This window comes from Elephas maximus, chromosome 9 (genome assembly GCF_024166365.1).
Source record: "Elephas maximus indicus isolate mEleMax1 chromosome 9, mEleMax1 primary haplotype, whole genome shotgun sequence".
NCBI classification, from domain to species: Eukaryota; Metazoa; Chordata; class Mammalia; order Proboscidea; family Elephantidae; genus Elephas; species Elephas maximus.
In genome coordinates, this window is record NC_064827.1 from 62,659,397 (window position 1) to 62,681,501 (window position 22,105).

The 22,105-nt window shown below is 43.7% G+C and overlaps 2 protein-coding genes across 2 annotated transcripts; one reads left to right on the forward strand and one right to left on the reverse strand.

Moving 5' to 3' along the window:
- Positions 1-207: 207 nt before the first annotated feature.
- Positions 208-2,909, reverse strand: POLE3 (DNA polymerase epsilon 3, accessory subunit). The gene is made up of 4 exons (XM_049895116.1): positions 2,713-2,909; positions 2,528-2,613; positions 2,039-2,157; positions 208-1,752 (listed from the first exon to the last, which is right to left on the reverse strand). The coding sequence occupies exons 1-4, from the start codon at positions 2,776-2,778 to the stop codon at positions 1,580-1,582; spliced, it is 444 nt and encodes a 147-aa protein (XP_049751073.1). The 5' UTR covers positions 2,779-2,909; the 3' UTR covers positions 208-1,579.
- Positions 2,910-3,083: 174 nt separating this feature from the next.
- C9H9orf43 (chromosome 9 C9orf43 homolog) lies at positions 3,084-21,904 on the forward strand. Its single transcript, XM_049895100.1, has 14 exons — positions 3,084-3,102; positions 5,475-5,672; positions 5,780-5,923; positions 9,027-9,091; positions 10,905-11,008; positions 12,974-13,040; positions 13,791-13,963; positions 15,408-15,558; positions 15,914-16,004; positions 16,212-16,282; positions 16,500-16,587; positions 20,367-20,488; positions 21,318-21,384; positions 21,602-21,904. Exons 2-14 carry the CDS (start codon positions 5,522-5,524, stop codon positions 21,877-21,879), a joined length of 1,572 nt encoding a protein of 523 aa, XP_049751057.1. The 5' UTR covers positions 3,084-3,102; positions 5,475-5,521; the 3' UTR covers positions 21,880-21,904.
- Positions 21,905-22,105: the final 201 nt, after the last annotated feature.

The window sequence follows — 22,105 nt, forward strand, 5'->3', positions numbered from 1 at the left end:
ATCAGTGAAGGTTTCTGCCGTGGCTGAAGAACAGCTTCTTTGCCTGTGAACGAGCGGCACCTCCTGGTCACCCAAGGTGATGCAGAACCCCACGTTTATAAAAGCCTGGCTCAGTAATACACCATGAATCGTATGAGGCATAATCACTGGGCCATCCTCTCCAAAAGCACACCATGAACAAGGAGAATGAAACAGAAGTCATCACTTTTAACAACAATGTTCTTTATTTATACAACGCATTATAGTTTTCTCAAGATTCTTCACTCGTCAACAAACTTTTCACTGTATTCATTTGACAAGTTAACAGTATCAAACTACATTTCACTGTCAAACTCTAAGCATTCAACTTAGAGACAAAAAGTGCTTGGAGCACTGAAGAGAAAGAGAAAAAGGCTAAGAAAGGCCAACAGAAATACTTTGGAAGCAGTTAAGGGGATGGATGGTTTGGGGGAATTATATTCCTGAGCACCATCAGATTTTGCTTAACGTTTAGAGAAGTTTTACAGAATCATTTTTAAAAGGCATGAGATTATAACTAAGGAATCAGAGGAACCTTCACTTTTATATATTAAGCAGGTTATCAATGTTTCTGAACTGACAGAAGTGAAAAAAGGAAAGAGAAAGGGTGGGAATGGGAAGCAGAGCAGAGGCAGGTAGACAGAACAAGAGAACCACAAATGGAAAAAGTTGTGCATTGAGGTTATAAAGTTTGGAACTCATCATGAATTGAAGAATGAAAAGCTGGTCTCAAGTCTGAGAGATGGACTGTGAGAGAAAGCCTGGGATTTTACACCTTCTAGGGGGGTGAAGATAAATCCTAAAGCTGTACAGTGGCAGGCAGTGAGGTGCATCTAAGACTAAGCCACCTGTTTTGTAAGAATAAGACATTGGCACCCTTGCTTGACTAATTACACTCTACGGTGCTAATTTAAAAGCATGGATGCCCAGAGTGCACCCACCCCAAGAAGTTGAATAGCTATATGCAATACACAAGACTTCTAAGTCTAGGGAGTCTGTCAAGATTCACTGTCAAGTGAAGGAACAACGGGTTTCATTTTTCTCCCACAGCTTTTTAATAGTCTCTAAAACCTAAATTGCGCTTATCACTCTTAATAAGCTAGTACTGACAAATACTGTACAATCAAATATAGGCTGATCATGATCAAAGCCCAAATTTTTCCTGAGTCTCGGCTGACTGTGATCGGGAACACAGCAGGCAGGATAAAAGTTACTACTTTCTTGGGAGGTACAGGGAGGAAGGAAGTGAGAACCAAAAACTGCCTAACCATATATATAACTAAACAAGAGAGATCAAATTGGCTCATTGAATTAGCTGCTCAGTATTCCTCTTGTCAAAAAGTCATAACCTTCAGACTAATTAAGCAAAACAAGATTCTGCTACCCAGATGCGCTGAGTCTAGGAAGTGCTAGTTTTGATAATAATTCTAGCCAGTTTTATTTCCATCTTCTCAGGTACTCCCACCTAAGACTGCTCTGCCCAGCAAGTAAAAGCTTCACATAAACGTGTATCACATATTTCAAAGTGGTACCTTCCAAGGTGCCAGTCTTCCCATCCCATTCAGTTGTCCACCTCCTCCTCCTCATTCTGGTCTTCTTCTTCCAGCCTTTCCTCATCTTCATCGTTGTCCTCATCCCTGCTCTTGTCTTGTTCTTCCGAATCTGTTTTTTTGTCTTTGTCCTTTTTCTTTTGCTCTGAAGCTTCTTTCTTGCCTTTCTGCTCCCGCCTGTATGCTATAAGGAGGAAAGAGGGGGTTAGGAGGCAGGGCTGGATGAGTGAACCAGACTCCAGCAGCTAATTCCATTCCATAGCTGGAAAAGCTGAGGCACGGAAGGAAGAATAACCTGCCCGCATCAAAAACAGATCTGAGGTGGTGCAAACTGAATGGGTGCCGAGTCACACCCAGTACTGGCTTACAGGACTTTAGGGGACCCATGCTGAAAACGCCTCAGGGCCAGGTGAGCAGGTCACACAGGATGACCATCTTCTATGTGGCTGAGAAAACGGAAGGGTCGTTACCTTCCAGAGCCTCTTTCAGCGGAGTGATGAAGCGCTGAAACTCCATCTCTTCCATTGCTGAGAGCACATCGCTAGCATTCAGCGTCTTGCGCTTCCCTTTCATGGCGAAATTGTTGGCACTGAAAGAGGAAAAGCAGAAAGGGCCTTTAGAGGCTGTCAGACCCCCTCTTGATGCCTCTGGAGCGGGCAGGAAAAGCGCACCCTGAGTTGGACTGGAAAAGCCTACCACTTAGATGCATTATTTTTGTGGGTGTCATACAGCTAAGTCCCTCCCTTACCTGTACAAAAGGACTACAGCCAAATTACTTTGTTGTTGTTGTTTCACACCCTGTAACAACTGGGTGAAAGCTGTGAACCTCTCCCCACGGAGCCAGCACACAATCATTCGGGTTTGTGGGCTCCGGGCCAAGACTCCCCAGCTAAGGGTCTCTCGGAGCCTCCCTAATGGTTCAACCCTAGCTGAGCTCTGGTTAACTCTGCCCCGCTCACCAGGACGTGGCATACAGCACGAAGACGCTTGCGGCACGGGAGATGGCGCTCCGGGCCTCCTTGGAGATATTGACGCCGTCCGGGAGCTGTGAGAGAGCGGCGGTGAGCAAAGTTGCCCACCCAGGACCTGTTTCCCTCATGCCCACTCGTCCGGCCCAGCCCACCCGCTAGCCTGGCCTGCTCACCGCCTCCTTGATGATCCTGGTGATGACGGCGTTGGGCAGATTTAGGTCCTCTGGCCTTTCTGCCATTGCCGCTGCCGAGGCCAGCGCCTCCGCCTCAGGCCTCCTCTTCAAGCCACTACGGCGTCCGGACTTCCCGCGTCGATGCGGTCTGACCCACGGAGGCTTCCGTTCCGGTCCACACGGCCCACACTGTCCCACAGTGCCCTGCGCAGCATTATCGCCCCACCCCAGCCCCGCCTCCGGTCGCCGGCGCTTCCAGAGTTTCCACGCATCAGGGGTTTTGGCCCCCTGGGGTTTCCTTCAGGCCCCACAGTGCCCGGAACTCCCCACCCCAGCCCCATTTCTCTTCTTCGTGCTACTAACACGTTCGTCGCGTTCGCTGCAAATTAAGTATGGCTCACTGGGGTTTCCGTCCGTTTCCCTTGGTGCTTCGCGCCGCTGCTGGGCGACGGCTGGGCCTGGAGGTGTGAACAGAGCTGGCTGGGCGGGGCCTGCTGACGGCCGCGCCGCGAGGAGCAACGCCCTCCCGCCTGGCTTTAAACTCTTACTGCTTTGAAGTCTCCTTTGGATCCGCGAATTGTGGCTCCCGGATGCCAGTTTCTCCCACTTCTCTTTTCCGAAACGAAGCGGGGACTCTTTCTCCAGCTCTAGCGGAGCTGATGTTCATCCTTAATTTTTTCGCTGCTGCCAACTTTGTAATGCTTATACTAATAATAGCTCATATCTAGAGTTTATTCATTGCAAGCTACCTTGCTGAGGCAACGCTAATGCTTGCGGGATTGAGATGGGTGTGGCTAGATCTCGGGGCTCAATTCTGGTTGGGCATATAACGAAAGGACCCGGAGCAGTAGGTTGTAAGAATAGCGAAACTCAGTCACATTGAAAACAAACCGTGTTAAAATTGTATTTTTTAATTCATAAAATGGTTCTCCTTACATCTTTCCGAGTCCTTCAGTTTTGTAGTAGTTTTTTAATTTGTATTTTCATATTAAACGCGTAGAAATTGTCCTCACTTCTACTTATTTTTTTCTTGAAACGTGGTCCTCTTAAGCCAGCCTTTCATTTTCCTGCCCTTAATTGAGACGTGGGTACAGAGAAATATTTCCCTATTATGAGAAAAACAGCAGAGCAAATGTGCTAATAAATGGCAACTGAAACTGCTTCGGTTAGAGGCTATAGGGTCAGGTGGGGAACACTTGGATGTAGCAGACCTAGTTTAAAGATGTCAGAAGCTAATCAGCTCCAGTCATTTCCTGTTGTGTTGGAATTAGGCCCAGTATTGTTAGATATTTTGATTTTTTAAGATGGGGCAGAAATCTGGACATCAATTCTTAAAATATTATGTCTAAAGTGCAGGCCAGACAAAACAAGTCACAGACCAGATGGAATCCCAGGGCAGTAGTTTGGTATCTCTGTCCTAAATTATAAGCTCTTTAGAACAGGGACTTTATCTTGTTCATTACTGTTCTCTGTGCCCAGGACAGTTCCCCTCAGGTACCTGGTAGTCAGTAAATACGTGTTGCATAGAAGAAAGAAGAAATAGGCACTGCCCTTACAGAGCTATTAGGGTGGTAGTGATTATCTGCAGCTTCTTTAGAGAAGGCAAGATAACATTTGGTGAGCTCCTATTACGTATTACACATAAATGTACATTATCTCATTTAATACTTTTACAGTCCTCCTTAGGGATTATTTCTCCCTACTTTATATGAGGAAACAGGTTCAGAAAGGTGAAATCACTTGCTCAAGACCGTTCAGCCAGTAAATGAGAATTAATGGCCTCTGATGTAATCACATCAAGGTTATTGGTTTGCTGTTTGACCAAACACATTCATTCCTGGTGGGTATTTTAGCTGCCTGCATGGGAATTGGCACATACTGAAAAATGAAGCATGTCTTTCAAAGAAAAAGTGGTTGCTCTTTGCGTTTTTGAGCTAAGACACTTCCGTAATTTAATTGTAATTTGATAAGGCTTTTTGGAAATGGTGGCATTTCTAATGATTATGAAGGGGAAAAGAAAAAGGATGGTAATGTTTCTTATGAACTATATGTCAGACATGGTGATCTGCTTCTGTAAAGATTACAGCCTAGAAAACCCTATGGGGCAGCTTTACTCTGTCACGTGGGATCACTGTGAGTCTGAATCAACACCACGCACTTAACATATATCAGACCTTTTAATATCTGTTAACTAATTTTTGTAATAACCCTGTGAAATAGGCTTATCCTCATTTTACAAATGAAACAGGTTAAGTCCCAGTTTACTCAGCTATCAAATGGCCAATTGCGAGACATTCTGAAGTCAATCTACTTCTAAACTGTTGACATTCTGCCTCACGCTGAGATGTTTTCATACTTGCTTCTACCAAACCCTTAATTATTCTACAAAAAAATCCGTTGCTGTCGAGTTGGTTCCGACTCATAGTGACCCTACAGGACAGAGTAGAACTCAAGGAGCGGCTCATGAATTCCATCTGCTGACCTTTTGGTTAGCGGCTGAGCTCTTAACCACTGCATCACACCAGGGCTCCAATTATCCTATGACCACCGTTTATCTATATGGGCTCAATAGAAATGTTTTATACTTTGAGTCCAAATAAAGATCTGGACTGCATGGCTAATGTATCCCAGTGCTGTTGAGTCGATTGCGACTCATAGCGACCCTATAGGACAGAGTAGCACTACCCCATAGAGTTTCCAAGGAACGCCTGCGGATGCTAATGTATAATGCACTCTTAATTATGTGGTTGTCGTTTCTCCAGAAGGCTAGAAAGCTGCAGGGTTGGCTTTTGTTCTAAGCCATTTGGCTATGGACTTGCCAGATGCGAACCAGTGGGATGAAACCACTTGTGCCTCTGCTGTTTGTCCGCATCCGCAATGCTGGGCAGCTCTTCGCAGGATTGAGAGGGGCCACCCTCGATTGCTGGGTTCACCCTGCAAAACTCCCCTGGATACTGAAGGTATATTAGCCAGCGCCTGTCTCCTTCCTCACAAGTCTTTAAAGTATTTGTTTGACCTTCTTCTCCAGGTGACATGTTACATAGTTTCTTCTGGTCTGTTTTCTCAGATAAACTCCCAGTGCTCACTATTGTAAATATCTCAGATTCCCTCCGGCCTAAGAGATGTGCTCAGCGTTGTTTATCGGGATTTACCTTTGCTAAGACTCACTCTTTGTTGTCTCGGGGTTCAAAGTTTGACTCCAAATTTCAAGGCAGGTAAATTATCATTGAATCTACTTTTAAGAGCTTACTATCTCAAAATCTGGGTTATGACTTTCCTTACCCATACAGAAGACTTTGAGAATGCTGAGTTAAAAGAAAAAAAACGCTAATTCAGTTAAAGAAGCGGTAAAAACAGAGGGGAAAACCCAAAGAAAGCATTCTTACTGTGTTCTAGGAGTTGGTTAATTTGGGGGTACCTCATCAGTATCTGTAGGTCATCAGGAAACAGTTTCCACACATACTGTCTTACCTTATAACTTTATATATAAAACTGTTTGTAAGCCCCTGAATGCAGAAGGAATGACTTTTTCTTTTGAACCTCCTGTAAAGTCTAGGTACCCAATTAGTGCTTGTTGATATTGAAGCTAAGGGATAGGAATCTGTGGAAAATTTAGACTTTCAAAATCAGAAGACCTCGTTGCCTAGAATCAAAGCACTGGTTGTGGCCCTGGAGCGGTTTATTTTCTCCTGTTCATTTAAGCAGCCTTTGATGATTTCTTTTAGGCTAAAGACAGTATAAGAGAGCCCTGGTGACATAGTGGTTAAGCACTTGGCTGCTAACCAAAAGATCAGTGATTCAAACCCACCAGCTGTTCCTTGGGTTACAGATGTGGCAGTCTGCTCCTGTAAAGATTACAGCCTTGCCCTCTTTGGGGCAATTCTGCTCTGTCCTATAGGGTCGCCATGAGTCGGAATTGACTTGATGGCAATGGATTTTGAAAGACAGTATAGGAAAGGGTAGGGCTACTTTCAGGTTCTCTAGAACTTGAAACCCTGGAAAACAGCTGTGCCTCCCAGTCAGGACCTGTGATGTGCTTCGCATAGATGCACAGGCACACAGTTCCAACCCTGCCATGCCCATGGTGTGCATGAGGGAGCTGCCTCATCCAGTTAGCTCCTGGTTTCTGTGCCTTTGTCCTTCAGCCTCTCCTGCTTTCTGATCTTACCTCTTTATCCTGAACCAGCCCCTCATTACCTCGTTTGTGGGTTTTTGCAGGGTCTTCTGAGCTGGTCTCCCTGCCTCTTCCCCTCTAAATCTTATATGCTACCAACAGATTAAGTTTCCAGAAAATATTGCTCATATCTCTTTGCTCAAAGTCCATGATTAGTGCTTCATGTACTATAGAATAATACAGCCAAATTTCCCTATTGTGGAGCTGGTAGCCTCTTTACTCTCCAGCTCCTCTCTGCTCTGATACCACCTTTAACTCTGAGCCAAACTGGCTTTCCTTTTGTACTTTTCTGTCTCTGACACTTTATTCATGCAATTTCCTCCACCTTAAAAGCTCTCTTCACTCCTCTGTTTCACTAACTCTCTGTGATAGTCTGTAAGGCCCTATAAGGTCCTGCCTTCCTCATGGACCTCATCTTGCATTCCTCCCCTCCGTATTCACCAAGGTCCAGCCGTTACTGCCCTTTCTGTTCCTCACATACTCCACACTTCTATCCCAAGACTTATGTACCTGCTGTTTCCACTGAGTGGAATGCTTTTCCCCCAGATCAGGGTTTCTTCACCTGACACTTGACATTTCGGATCAGATATTTCTTTGTTTTTTGGGGGTGCTGTCCTGTGCATTGCAGGAAGTTTAGCAGCATCCCTGGGCTCTACCCATTGGATGCCAGTAGCACCCCACCCTCAGCTGTAACAAATAAAAATGCCTCTAGATATAGTCAGATGTTCCCTGGGAGCAAAATTGCCCCAGACTGAGACACACTGTCTTAGAATCTTGCATGGCTAGCTCCTTCTTGTCATTCAGGTTTAAAGGTTGCTTTCTCACGGTGACCTTTCTTGACCACCCTATTTAAAGTTTCCCTGTGCCCTCACCAGCACTTAACCTTATTTTTTTCTTCAATTCTTATGATCTGAAATGATTTTGTTGATTTGTTTGTTGTTTGTGTACCCTCATTAGAATATAAGTTCCACAAGACAGGGACCACGCCTGTCTTGTTCACTGCCCCATCTCCTGTGCTTTTAATGGTGCACGGTGTATCTTGGGAGCTCAGGAGGCGTTTGCTGAGTGAATAAATATGTCTTCCTCCTCTGTCAAGCTTGAGTTTTGTCATTCACCACTAGCCGTGTGTGTTCTCTCAGCCAAACTACTCCAGCATTTATTGTCCCTGGCATGCTTATTGATTTTCTTTTGCCCATGTCCTACTTGCCCAACTAGATGTTAAACCCTTTGAAGGCAGGGGCCATGGCTTCATTCATTTAGTCACTCATTCAATTTACAGATATATCTTAGTGGGGGCCACTATGCTGGATGCTGAATTTAAAAGTAAACAAGATACAGTTTTTACCCTTAAAGGGTTTTCGTCTATTTGGGAAGGCAAAGAACCAAGTGGGCAGGGACCAGTCAGTTTGAAGAGTGATGTGAGAGGAGTGTGCCCTGAGTGTGTGAAAGCATACAGGTAGGATCCTATCCCAGGCACTCTTTTCTGTAGGAGTGGCATCTGTGCCTATACCTGAAGTTTGAGCAGCCTAGGGAACTGGGGCTTACAGGTAGGAGGTGTGGCAGGAAGAGAATTCCAAATTATAGGAATAGCACGTGCAAAGGCCTGGAGGCAAGAGGAAACTCTTCCTCTATCAGGAAAATAGTTCGGTGTGTCTGGAACACAGAGTAGGAATGGGAGAGTGGTAAGGGACGAGGCTGGGAAGTAGAGTAGAAATCAGGAATCTGCATGACAAAGGACTTTATAAACCAGGCTAAGGAGTTGGGTTTTTATATTTCTTTGTATTACTCATTCATTTATTTGCACATTTAACATGTTTTTGAATGTCTACATCAAAGATAATAGACTTTTATTGATGGTGGTGGAACCACCTCTGGCTAGAGAGAGAGGCATAGGCTATGAATTCAGTTTGATGCTATGAATAGTTCTGGAGTGTTTGTAGCATGCGGTGTCTCTCTAGGAGCTATTCAAGGATAAACAAACAAACAAAAAGATGGTGAGACCCTACATTTATTTGGAGACTATTAACCCCAAGGCTTTCTGTAAATAAGTAGAAAGATTTTTCTCATAACACTAACCTTATCTTCTCAGTAAATTGTCTTTTATATCTCTTTTTCATTTTGGGAAATTTTCATTTTTTAGGACTCAAAAGTATGAAGGGTTTACCTGACAAAGGTTTGATCAGCAGTACTAATACACCTCCCAAAGTAAGTCACAGATTAAAAAAAAATACTTCCTCAACCTTTTCTCTTTACTAGTGAGAATAAAATCTACCTTTATTTTATATTCTTCCTCTGGATTAGTATATTCTGAATAATAATCATGGTCATAATGATGATAACAGTAACTGTCTTTTATCGGACCCTTACTATACGCTGGAGCCCGGTGGCGCAGTGGTTAAGAGCTCGGCTGCTGACCAAAAAGGTCAGCAGTTCTAATCCACCAGCTGCTTCTTGGAAACCCTATGGGGCACTTCTGCTGTGTCCTGTAGGTCACTATGAGTCAGAATTGACTCACTGGCAGTGGGTTTTTTTTTTTTTTGTATATGCTAGGCTCAGCTAGTGGCTTTACACACTATACTGTCTTCAGAAATCCCAGGCATAGGTGGGATTGATTTGTGGAGGTCTGGCATGGATAATCATTTCCAGTCTCTATTTTGCATACATCTATTCTGCATAGTCAGAATTGACTCGACGGCAGTGGGGTTGGCTTTTTTATTCTGCATACAGCATGTTCAGCTGTTAAGTAAGCACCCCCCGCCCCCCAGTGCCATCCAGTCGATTCTGGAACTGCCGACCCTTTGGTTAGCAGCCGTAGCACTTAACCACTATGCCACCAGGGTTTCCAAGTAAGCACTGTTATCTCATAATAAAGGAAAGTTAGACTGCTAGACTGCCAGACCCAAAATGAACCCTCAGATCATCTAGTCTGGTGACTTTCAAACTTTTTTAGCTATGACACAAGATGAGACATACATTTTACCGCAAAAATATTGTAGAACAATCCTTACCTTAACTATGGATGATACACTCTGGTATTTCTGTACTATTCTCTTTTATTCTATTTAATTTTTGAACAATGTGGGCTGCAGTTCACCAAATTGGATTTAATGACCTATGAATAAGTTGCAATTGCAGCATGAAGAATATTACCATGGTCTATCTCATTCATCTTACAGTTGAGGAAACTGAGGTCCAGATGGGAAGTGATTTGCTAAAGCACACAGCTAGTTAGAGGTAGAGGTAAATTAGGACTTTAGGAAGAAAAATCCTCCTACTTACCTATAGCAAAAGAGATCTATTGCTCTTGACAGTCCTACTGGATGCCCTTTTTCTCCTCCTTCTGGGTCACTATGAGTTGGAATTGACTTGATGGCAATGCGCTTGGTTTTTTTTTTTTTGAGATACTTCATACAAAATAAGTTCTTTCAACCCTAACTACCAGGAGTTAGGTCACATTTCGCAGGTGAAGGGCAGCTCTCCAGACTGTCAAATCTGCTCAAGACTTCAGACACCAGCCACAAGTTAGGGGGTTCCTGAATTTTATGTATGTATGAAACAGTAGCAGTTTCTGCAGACTGTCTATGAATACAGAAAACTGCTTTTATCTCTATCAGTTCTCTCCCTGCTCCCAAATTGCCAATTGTTTTATTTGCAAGGAATGTTTAAGTCTTCAAGAGTGCAGAAGGCAAAATGAGTGGAGTTCCGTGGTGAACCCAGGGCACCCTTAAATGGCATGGGGATAGTGGTTTCTGAATGGCACCCTAATGTTACAGGGAGGCAGGGGGAAATTATTCACTTACAAATGTTTGCAGAGACACTGCTTCTGATATTTGCCAAAATAGCCTGGTTCCTTGGGGGAATATTATGAACACCTTTTGGGGGTGGGAAATGTCTTGTTACCATCTTCTGAACCGCTGAGTCTTTTTGATTAACATGATAATTCAGTCCTTAGTCTGGTATTGAATAACATCAGGAGACTGGAACCTTTAAGCCATAAGTTTTGTATCTCTGTCTTAAGGTTTCAGTGCTGAATTTGAATGAGACATCACCTCTCTGCCCTCAAGATGTTAGAAATATGGCTGTAATCTGGATCCCAGAAGAACCAGAGAAACATAAGAGAAGGTGACTATCATGTCTAGAAACTCGGGGGCCTTCAATTCTTATATTCTACAAATCCCTAAGCATTTCTTCTGCAGGCCTTCTTTTTGTGATCTCTCTTTTAGCTACCTCGTACTAGCAGGAGGCCAGCAAAGAAGGCAGGGATGGCCTCTTACATCTGTCTCTGGCTACGCTGAAATTCTACTTATTTATTTTTTTGTGTGGTAAAAATACGTATAACAACATTTGTCAATTCAACAATTTTTCCCTGTGCAATTCAGTGACATTGATTATGTTTGTCATGTTGTGCAACCATTACCAATATTCTTTGCCGAATTATTTCACCAGTTCCAACACCATTAACAGAAACTCAGTGGTCCCTAAGCAGTGACTCCCCCTTTCTGTCTTCCTCCCACCTTTGGTAACCACTAATAAGCTTTGGTCTATATATATTTGCCTGTTTCATGTAAGTGGGATCATACAATATTTGTCCTTTGGTGACTGACTTGTTTCACTCAGTATGAATGTTTTCAAGGTTCATCCATGTTGTAGCATGTATCAAGACTTCATTTCTCTTTTTGGCTGAGTAATACTCTTTTTTAAAAAATAACAGCTTTATTGAGATATAATTCACGTACTATACAATTCATTCACTTAAAGTGTACAAGTCAGTGGTTTTTAGTATTTCACATATATGTGTAACCATCACCACAATTAATTTTAGAACATTTTCATCACCTCCAAAAGAAACTGTGTACCCATTAGCAATTACTCCCCATTCTCCCCGACCCTAACCCTAGGCAACCATTGATCTACTTTCTGTCTCTGTGGATTTGCCCACTAGAATTCTCTTTTTCTGGGACTTCTATGGGACTTCTGTATGTCGAATTCTGCACGGCAGTAAGTAGCACACAAGATAGGGCCAATGTATTTGCGAGATTTTATTAACAAATAAATGCTTTTTGTTAGGTTTTATTATTTTTTTTTGATTAGTTATCAGCAACTCGTTAAAAAGTTCTCAGTGAAGCACTTGAATCTCTAATCTCAATCCCAAAAGAAAAGGCCTACTACAATTGTGCAAAATGACTAGTACATAGGGCTTGTGAACAAACCAGAGCATAACAACAGAGGTCTTTAGTTGAAGTCCTAAAGACTTGCTAATATTCACAACCATTAGAAGAAAGTGTTTGGTTAATCTTTTGTGACCACTGAGGCTTTCAGGTTGTTGTTATGTGACTGCTTAGAGATACTGAGACTTAAGAATTTCTTTTCATTCTTCTTTTTAATGATCCTGTGAATACTTCTTTATATGTGTATTTTTTGGTGTATGTGTATCTACATGGCATAAACAAACAAACAGAAAACCCTAAGAGTTTATTTTCTTCAGGTAAAAGAAGCCCAGAGGTAGGTGGGCTTTGGCTAGTATGTCAGTTTCTTGAGGTAATCAGAGACTGAGACTCCTTCTAGCTTTCTGGGCCATGATCCTTAGCCCGTGGCTTCCCTATTCCAAGATGCTTCATGGGTGCTTTTAAGGTCTAAGTTGGCTGCTAGAGCTCCAGCCATCATATCCATGTACCAGGCAGGAAGGAAGAGGAAGATGTGAGAGCAAAAGATACTCCAGTACTTCCTGAGGACCTCCTCTGTGTTAATCAGTGAAGAACAAAATAGACTTGGTCCTGACCTCCTGGAGTTTACAGTCTTATAGGGGAGTCAGACATTACGCACATAATCACCTCTAAGTATATAATTCATAATTTGGATTAATGCTATGAAAGTAAATAACTGATTATATGAGACAATAGTGGGGAACCTAGTTTAGGCTGAGGGCGAATAGCTTGTTTTTAGCAGCCTTTTGGCAGCAGGTACTGCTGGGCTCCCAATCTTTGCTTGCTGACTAGAGAAAGAGAAACGTTTGTGGCTATTGCTTACATATATTCTTGGTGCTTCTGTTTAAAATGTCTGGGAATAAGTTGTAGTTTTTATTTCAAGCCCAGCGGAGAAGAAGCCTGATGTTACCAACCAGGATGGGAGGGAGAAAAGAAAGAAATCTGCGGTGGTAAGTTCTGTGTTTTGGCCAAACCTTTATGATATTACCTTGTAGAGTTTATTGTTGTTTTCCTGTCAGGTCTCTCCACCTTCTCTATTCTTTCCCTAAATGAGCAAAATCTGAAGAAGAAAATTCCATTTTAAGAATAATTACCATATCATTTTCTATTCAGATGCTCTTTTTCCCTGTAGGGAGGTAGAAAGCGCCTTGAAGAGACAATTGGAGGAATGCTTGAGTAGTCCAAGAAATTTTTGTTCAATTAAAAACTGATTCCCAGGGTGATAGGAATAGAATTTCAATAGACCAGGTGTTAGCTATAAGATCTGAGGTTCTAATTCTAATTCCACCATTTATTGGGTCAGTGTAGCCTTGGATAAGTCACAGAACTGTAAGATGGCTAAATCCATGAGCATTGTGTTTTGTTCTATTTCCTTCATTGCTGAGTTCCCAGACCTAGACCTGTGCCTGGCACGTAGTTGGCACAGTAAATATTTTTTTTAATTTTTTTGAGTGAGTGAATGAATAACCTTTCTGAAAAACAAGACATACAGTCCCCATATGATTTGAAGACAACAACAAGTTTGGGATACTCAGAGGGAAAAATGAGGTAACCCTCACAGTAGCAGAGGGCAGGGATTACTGGAGTGAGTCTGGAAACAGTATAATATGGCAGGGTTGTTGGAAGGCTGGAGTGTTGATGGGAAGATACGAGGTTGCAGAGAGTGCTTCAGGGAGTTCTTTCCACTGTTTCTCTTCCAGGAAAACAAGTCAGCTCTGGGTTCCTTGGAAAAGCAGGGCATGGGAACACAGTTAGGAAGACAAGAGATGCTTGTGCCTCCCCCCTCCCCAGTGCATTTGCTTAAGCAGTTACACACGGACTCCATACTTTCCTGGGACCAAATCGACATGTTGCCTCAGGATCTGCTGAAGGAGTAAGTACCACATAAATCCTGACGGAGAACCAGAGCACCTGCTTTTTCTTTGAAGCTGAGAAGGGTCTAAGCAGTGCACTCTTTCTGAGTAGGGAGGGGGAAAACCGTCACCATACTTATTTCCTGAGTTCCCCAACTTACCAGTGTGCAGTGATGGCAGTAATAACCACCACACCTGTCAAGCACTTGCCATCTGCCAGGCCCTGTGCTAAGCACATTACATGTGTGCCCTCATTTAAACCTCGATTGTTAAGTGCTCGGTTGCTAACTGAAAGGTTGGTGGTTCGGACCTACCCATCTGCTCCACAGGAGAAAAAAGTTGGTGATCTGCTCCCATAAAGATTACAGCCGAGGAAAAAAGGTCAGACTTACTGGTCTGACAGAGACTGGAGAAACCCCGAGAGTATGGCCCCTGAACACTCTTTTAACTCAGTACTGAAGTCACTCCTGAGGTTCGTCTTTCAGCCAAAGATTAGACAGGTGCATAAAACAAAATGAGACTAAATGGGCATACCAACCCAGGGGCAAGGACGGGAAAGCAGGAGGGGACAGGAAGCGTGGTAACTGGGAACCCAAGGTTGAGAAGGGGAGAGTGTTGACATGTTGTGGGGTTGGCAACTAATGTCACAAAACAATATGTGTATTAATTGTTTAATGAGAAACTAGTTTTCTCTGTAAACCTTCATCTAAAATACAATTTAAAAAAATGGCATATAAGGAAAAAAAAAAAAAGAAGATTGCTGCCTAGGAAACCCTATGGGGCAGTTTTGCTCTGTCGTTGTTATTGTTAGGTGCCATTGAGTTGGTTCTGATTCATAGTGACCCTATAGGACAGAGTAGAGCTGCCCCATAGTGTTTCCAAGGAGCACCTGGTGGATTTGAACTGCCGATATTTTGGTTAGCAGCCAAGCTCTTAACTACTACGCCATCAGGGCATAGAGTCTTTATGAGTTGGGATTGACTCGATGGCACACAACAGCTACAACAATAGAGAAGGTAGGCATTACTACACTTTTCTCTTTACGGATGAGTTATGGATAAGTGGGAGGTAGAATAGTATATGTGGTTTGGAATAAGACAGTATTTAAATTTTGTTTTGAAACTTATTGGCTTTATGAGTTTTGGTAATTCACTTAGCCTCTTTAAGCCTTACTTTCCTCATTTTTAAAATGAGAATAATACCTGCCTGTCAGAGTATTGTAAAGATTCAGTGATATAAAGCAGGTGATTCTGACATATAGTAAACACTCAATAAATACAGGTATGATTTTATACATGTATTTCAAAGGTGTTATTGGACGAGTACCTGTTGGTACAGGCCTTTTCTTACCCAGAGTGGAAATTTCTTCAAATTTTGAGTCCTTTTTATCTTTCTCCTAAGCCACACTCTCCCAGAAAAGCTGTTGCTGACTATCTCTAAGCTCGCTACCCCTGTCCCCTTCAGCCTTTTGACAGATGAAGGGAAAATCATACCTTCTTCAAATATGAAGATAGAATTGGCCATGATGAAAAAGAGGCGTCCCTTGGAAAAGAGCCGACCTGAAAGTGCAATTTCTTCTAAGATGTTTCTGTCTGTACACCGCCTCACCCTGCAGGTAAGAGCTAGGGAGTTTTGGAGGAAGATGTTTACATGAAAATCCAAGCTTATCTTTCCTTAAGGTAGGAAGTGTTGACTTTCTATTCCTTCTTTCTCTTCTGTCCTTCCATTCTGGACCCAAACATATGGGGAAGGGTTTGAGGAGGGCACTGTTCTCTATTTCTTTTGCATTTCTTCGTCCACACTTTTTCACTCTTTCTATAGCCCCTGAAACAATGCTATATAACACTGAGTTCTCAAAGTGTGGTTGCTGAATAGGTGAATAAACACATTTGGGGGGAAAAAAAATTTTTTTTTTTCTTTTTGGGAAAAAGGAAAGACCTAAATAGAGCTTTTCTTTTCTTTTTCTCCAGAAACCAGGGCTGAGACATCCTGAGCATTTGAGGAAATTACATAATAACCTGATGTCAAAAGCTAGCCTTTCTGAGGCTGCCAGATCTCCAGGTACCGGCCCCACTTAGCCCACATTTCCCACACTTCCCTTGGTCCTGGTTCAGTTGGGTTTGTGGTCACAGTCATATAAGAAACAGCCCCCCTGCCTTGGTCTTGACCAGAGGGACAGAGCACCGTTGTGGAATGGGGTGCAGCAAGCAGCCACGGGGGAGGGTGGGAGCAGCTAAAAGAGGACTGAGCTGACTCTGTGGTTGCCAGGTCCCAAGAAGCAGCAGCAGCAGAAGCAGCAGCAGCAGCAGAGGAAGGTGAAAACACTCACTAAGAAACAGGTAAAGGGGCAGTGAGGGAACCCCAGGAACTTGCTAGGACCGGGAGAAGTAGCTGTAGCCTGGAATGGTTAGGGATGTATGAGAGGTGAGATCCTCCCTGGGTTCTAGAGGGATTGTCCTTGTTTGGTTGTAGATGTGTTCTTTTTTAAAACTCTTTTTGAAAACTTCTCTTCACTTCCAAAAGTCCTAATTCATTTCCTCCTCATTTGAGTTTTAGGAGGTTAAAAAGAAAACCAAGAGTGATCCAGGGAGTCAGAACACTTTACATGAACGTAAAGTTATCGCCGTTTATGACCCTGTCTCTGGTAAGGAGAATATGTGTTTGGGAAGAATATGTGCTTACGATTGTTCCCAGGATGTAGCTGAGGGTAAGAAAATTTGACCATGTTTTAGTCATTTTGGGGTCTGCCTTTGTCAGGCACTCAGAAACAGAATTCCCCTTGGAATGCCACAGGATGGGCAGCCTACCATGCATCATACTTCCATCATGTATTTACTAAGCAAAGAAACTATGCCAGACATCTGTTTTATGTAGGGATTTGGGAGATGACCAAGAGCATGAGTTATAGTCATTTTTAACACAGGTCCTACCTTAGTAAATGCAGAGCAGTTTGAAGATCAGAAGTAGAAGCAAGCCCAGGTTATGAAGAGAAGACCCCTGAGGGTTCATTGGCCAATGAGGCAGGAAACAGCTTGGAGTCCTCACTAAAGCCCCCAAAAGTTCTGAGTAAGCGGAGCTTCTAGCACAAGTTAGAGAGTCTCTGGTTGAAGTCAACACACTGTCCAACCCAATCAGGAGGCAGGCAATCCTTTTTCTCTGGTGTTCATGCTGGAGCCCTTACTCATGTCGGGACTGAGCGAGAGTACTGACCCTGGTTCCTCTGACTGTTTCTGAGCTTGAGTGGGAAATGTGAAGGAAGGAAAAAGAATCCCTTAAACCCTACAAGTTTGTTCTGCCCTACTCAGTTTGGGCATTGCTGTTTTTAATGTGAAAATAATTGTTTACTCATCAGAATACACTCTTCAATCCTGGGGCAGTGGGAGGGCCCAGGTGAGATGCGTCTGAGAAAGATGCTACCCTCTTGGTTTAACCTTCCATCTCACTTGAGGTCTCTGATACTAGTGATGCCCTCAAATCTAAAGATATAAGAAGGTTCCAGACCTTCACATGGGAGGTAGACACAATCAGGACTGTGGACCAGAGTGGGAAGTGACTGCCCAAGGTTAGCACCTCATCCGGGGTGGTCTCTGCTACTCCCCTGCATTCCATTCTGGTGCCTTTTGTAGCTCTTCATGATGTTCCCACCAGAAGTTTTGCTGGGATGACTGGGTGCCTCTTTGAGTCGTGTTCATGGAGCAGTGGCCTGTCCTAACTGAGTTGAGAAAAGCCTTATGGAAGATATGATTTTGCATTGGATGTTGAATATGTATGGGAGTGTCTTAGTCATCTAGTGCTGGTGTAACAGAAATACCACAAGTGGGTGGCTTTAACAAAGAGGAGTTTGTTCTCTCACAGTCCAGTAGTCTAGAAGTCTGAAATCAGGGCGCCAGCTCCAAGAGAAGGCTTTCTCTCTCTGTTAGCTCTGGAGGAAGGTCCTTGTCATCAGTCTTCCCTTGGTCTGGGAGCATCTCAGCGCAGGAACCTCAGGTCCAAAGGACGCCCTCTGTTCTGCTCCCAGCACTGCTTTCTTGGTGGTATGAGGTCCCCAGCTCTCTGCTTGTTTCCCTTTCTATCTCTTGAGAAATAAAAGATGGTGTAGGCCACACCCCAGGGAAACTCCCTTTGCATTGGATCAGGGAGGTGTTACAATCCCACCCTAATCCTCTTAGCATACAATTACAATTACAAAATGGAAGACAACCACACAATACTGAGAATCATGGCCTAACCATGATTCACACTAGGAGTTTTCCAAATACATAGGAGAATTCCTGGAATGGGAACCACCTTTGCAAACACATGGCATCTTGGAGGAGCACTGTAAAAATGGCATGGCAGTGATGTGTCCTCTTCTAACTTTACAAGGAGGAAGGAGAATCAAGATCAACAGCCCAAGGCTGATTCCTATGAGGCAGAGGTCAGACATCCTCCACCTTCCAACCATTTTTTTTTTTTTTTACCAATTCTGACACCAACCATCCCTCCCACAGTACTCTCTCCTTCTTTGCTGGGTTTAATAATGGCTGCACAGAACTCACAGACAATACTCACAATTATGGGATTTATTTGGGAAGCAGCCAGTTACAATTCAGGTTCAGGAATGCCCAGGATACAGTTCTTTGATTAGGACAGCCTCTTTTCAGCTGTACCTGCAGGCATTGCTCTCTCTGGCTCCTTGGCCCCAGCCCCGTTGAGGCAAGTGATACAAAGCTCTTTTAGCCCCTCCACTAAGTGCCCGGAGGCACTCTACTCCACCAGTAAGCCTCGGCCTGTAGGCACTCAGCTCTCTTGCTCAGTGGGTCAGTGAGCCTAGCTCCACTGCCAAGTACCTGAGACACCCCACCCTACCAGGAAGCCTCCTGCCCAAAGGTGCTCAGCTTTCTTGCTCTATGGGCCCAGGAAGCCCACTGCATCATCTCCTGCTGGTCTCCTGGTTCTTCTGCCTCTGCTGCTGCCATTACTCTGCCACTGCTTCCTGTTGTCTCTTACCATCTCCGGTGTTACAGCTCTCTCTGTCTCCTGGATCTAGGAGATTCTCAGTGTGGGGGTTTCAGGCCCAAAGGATGAGCTCCCCTCCTGCCTCTTCTTTCTTGGTGGTCATGAGGTCCCCTCTCTGCTCCGGAATTGGCCCTCTTTAAAACCTAGTGGGGTGGCAAAACTGACCAATCCCCTTGTTAGGGTTCCATACACCTTATTTGCATGGTCCCCCCCCGCCAAGGGTGCCATGCACCTTATTTACGTTATTAACAAGCAATCCAATTCCCTTGGTGGGCCACAAGCACCTTATTTGCATAGTCCCATCCAGTCATTTGGTGGGAGTCACAAAGACTGTGGCTAGAAAGGTCATATTAAGTAATTCTGCACTGCAGGCATGGCTTGCTTAGGGAACAGTCAGCAGTTCAGTGTGGCTGTGGTCCTGGGTATTTAAGGGAGAGTGGTAGATCAGGTGAAAGTGGTAGGTAGAAGCTTATATTCCCAGGTTGCACCTCAAACCAATTAAGTCAGAATTTCCAGTGCTGGAACCCAATGATTCCAATATGCAGCTTAACCGAGAACCACTGCTGTTTGGGAGCCAAGATATTAGCACAATATCTCTGGCAGCACCTTGGAAGATGTTTGTCTAGAGAAAGGGAGATTGAGAAAGGGAAAAAAGAATGAATGCATTTAGGAATTAGTTGGAAAAACATCTGATGCAAAAGAAACAAAACTAGAGCTTTTAATGCCAAGGAGATGTAGAGAAGACAAAATAATGTGAGCTAAATCTTGATCTTTTGTACTGGGGAGCCAATGAATAATGCCCTAAATAAACAAAAAGAAACAGCATTAAAAAAAAAAGGATTATTATTTAGATTTAAGGAGATAATCAGTAGGTCTGAAACAAAAAATTACCTTTAGGAAGTAGGGACGGGGTAGGGGACTGTTTTCTTTTTATTTTAAACTCTTCTGTACTATTTTATTTTTTATTATTTTGTCACAAATTTAAAAGGGAATACATGGAAACAACAACAAAAAAAACACAATTAGAGATTTTTTTGTTTTGTTTAGAAACCAACATGAGTACATTAGAGTAAGGCAGCAGAAGGTGAATCACATTCTGGTAAGAGGAGTATTCATAAACTGAAAAGGTAGTTTCTTTTGTTGCTGTGACATGTAGGTGCTGCCCGTAGGTTTCTTGGAGGAATTCTAGGTGTTTTTTAACACACACACTATCTTCACTCTAATTTTATAATAAATGTCACAGTCCCAGGTGAACCAAGCGACTCATAGACGCAGAAGGCCTAGCTCCCTGTTACCTGCCACCAAGGTCCAGTCTTGTCCTGGAGACAAGATGAGTCATTTGTAGACTAGGGGCCAACTAGAAACCTGACGGTGGGATATGAAATGCCAATAAGAAGAAGATTGAATTGACTTTGTGGTCACTAGGTCACAGTTCTCTGCCAGATGAGGAAAGTGATACAAAGCAGCAGGAGCAGATGGAGATAGAAGGACCCACCTTGAAACAGCTGAGAGTGTACCAGGGCCATACTGCTAGGGCCCTGTTTAAGGTATTTATTGCTGTATGACAAACCACCCCAAAGCTTAACCACAGTGATTTGTTATTTCTCGTGATTCTCTGTGTTGACTGAACAGCTATTCTGGTCTTGTTAGAGGGCATTTATGTAGTTGCATTCAGCTAGAGGCTGGGCTGGGGCTGCTGGCCCGGTTGTACTGGTTTTCTTCCATGTGGCCTTTTCCATGTGGCTAGCTTGGGCTTCTTGACAGCATAACCTGTTGCTGTTGAGTGATTTCGACTCATAGTGACCCTATAGGGCAGTATAGAACTGTCCCATAGGGTTTTCAGGTTGTAACCTTTATGGGAGCAGACTGCCACATCTTTCTCCCGTGGAGTGGCTGGTGGGTTTGAACTGCTGACCTTTTGGTTAGCAGCCGAGCGCTTAATCACTGCAACACCAGGTATCCTTTTTGACAATATAGTGGTCTCAAAAAAATGAAATCACTTTCTTAAGGAGTAAGCCTGAACTGGCACATTGTCATTTTTGTCACATTTTACTGGTCAAAGAAATCACAAGGTCAGCCCAGAATCAAGAGGAGGGGAAATGGCTTCCACGTTTAGATAGAAGAAACAGCATGTGTGTACAGGAATGGGAGGAAGTGTTGCCAGCCATCTTGGAGGGAGCCTTTACAAGCCCTTAGCTGCCTACTGGGAAGGGGTAGAAGTGGGTTCCGGCTTCATCTGGATAGCCTGGTGGGCAAAGAATGTGTGATACAGTCTGAGGAGGTGGCTCTTTGACTTGTATTAGAAGTTAATTTTCCCAAGAAAAATATCTTTTAGTTTCCCAAAGTCTTGATTTGCTTAACCCCATTGAATTTCAGGATGCCACAGAGGAACCAGGGATGGACCACCTTGAGAAATACCCAGACTCCTTCACCAGGCACAGCAGTAAGTTATTAGGGTGGAGGAGCCTTAGTGAGTGACTGAGGACAGGGAGAGCTGAACCTGTGTTGACCAGGTTGGTTTACCTGCCTGGAGCGCACAGTACTCAGCCTTCAGAGGCGTCCTAACGACATTCCAGCCCTTCTTTCTTGTCCCCTCCCCCCAGTTTTTCCCCATTTGGGAGAAGGCTACTGGTGCAATTAATGGCTGGGTTTTCTTTTAGGTACTGAATTAGTGAAGACAGAGTCCACTAAGGAGGACATTGGTACTCAGGTAGAATTTGAGCTGGAATCCCAGACTTCCAGTGAAGAGAAGACCCCCAGGAACCTTTCAGCCAGTATAGATGGAACCATCTGGAACCCTGAGCTCAAACTTCTGAGGATTCTTCAGGCCACTGATGATGAGGACGAGGAGAATCAACCCTCCAGGGCACAGAGTGAAGGGTCTCTGAGAGCACAGGCTGAAGGCATCAGCCACCCCATTCAAGAGCAAGATGCTTAATCCAGAAGATAACAGTCTTTGACATGAAGGGCAGAAAGGAGAGGGGACTTCTGCTCCCTGGAGCCTTTACCAGGAACTGAGCTTAGAGATTCTTTTTTCTTCCTTCACTTCTTCTTGCCTCTGAAATAAGTGAGAGAGAAAAAGCCCCACCCTTTTACATTTAGATTATTTCTCTTCCACTAGGGCCAGAACAATTGTAGTGATTAAACACAGCTGCTTGTCACTC

Bases quoted from the DNA above. Each gene is read 5' to 3' on its own strand.
- POLE3 (XM_049895116.1), bottom strand. From the start codon at position 2,778: ATGGCAGAAAGGCCAGAGGACCTAAATCTGCCCAACGCCGTCATCACC. The intron at 2,158-2,527 runs GTGAGCGGGGCA...TTCCTCTTTCAG, and splicing joins GTGCTGTATGCCACGTCCTG to TGCCAACAATTTCGCCATGA. The intron at 1,753-2,038 runs GTAACGACCCTT...TCCTCCTTATAG, and splicing joins GCTGAAAGAGGCTCTGGAAG to CATACAGGCGGGAGCAGAAA.
- C9H9orf43 (XM_049895100.1), top strand. From the start codon at position 5,522: ATGGACTTGCCAGATGCGAACCAGTGGGATGAAACCACTTGTGCCTCT. The intron at 9,092-10,904 runs GTAAGTCACAGA...CTCTGTCTTAAG, and splicing joins GTACTAATACACCTCCCAAA to GTTTCAGTGCTGAATTTGAA. The intron at 16,588-20,366 runs GTAAGGAGAATA...TGTGGTCACTAG, and splicing joins CGTTTATGACCCTGTCTCTG to GTCACAGTTCTCTGCCAGAT.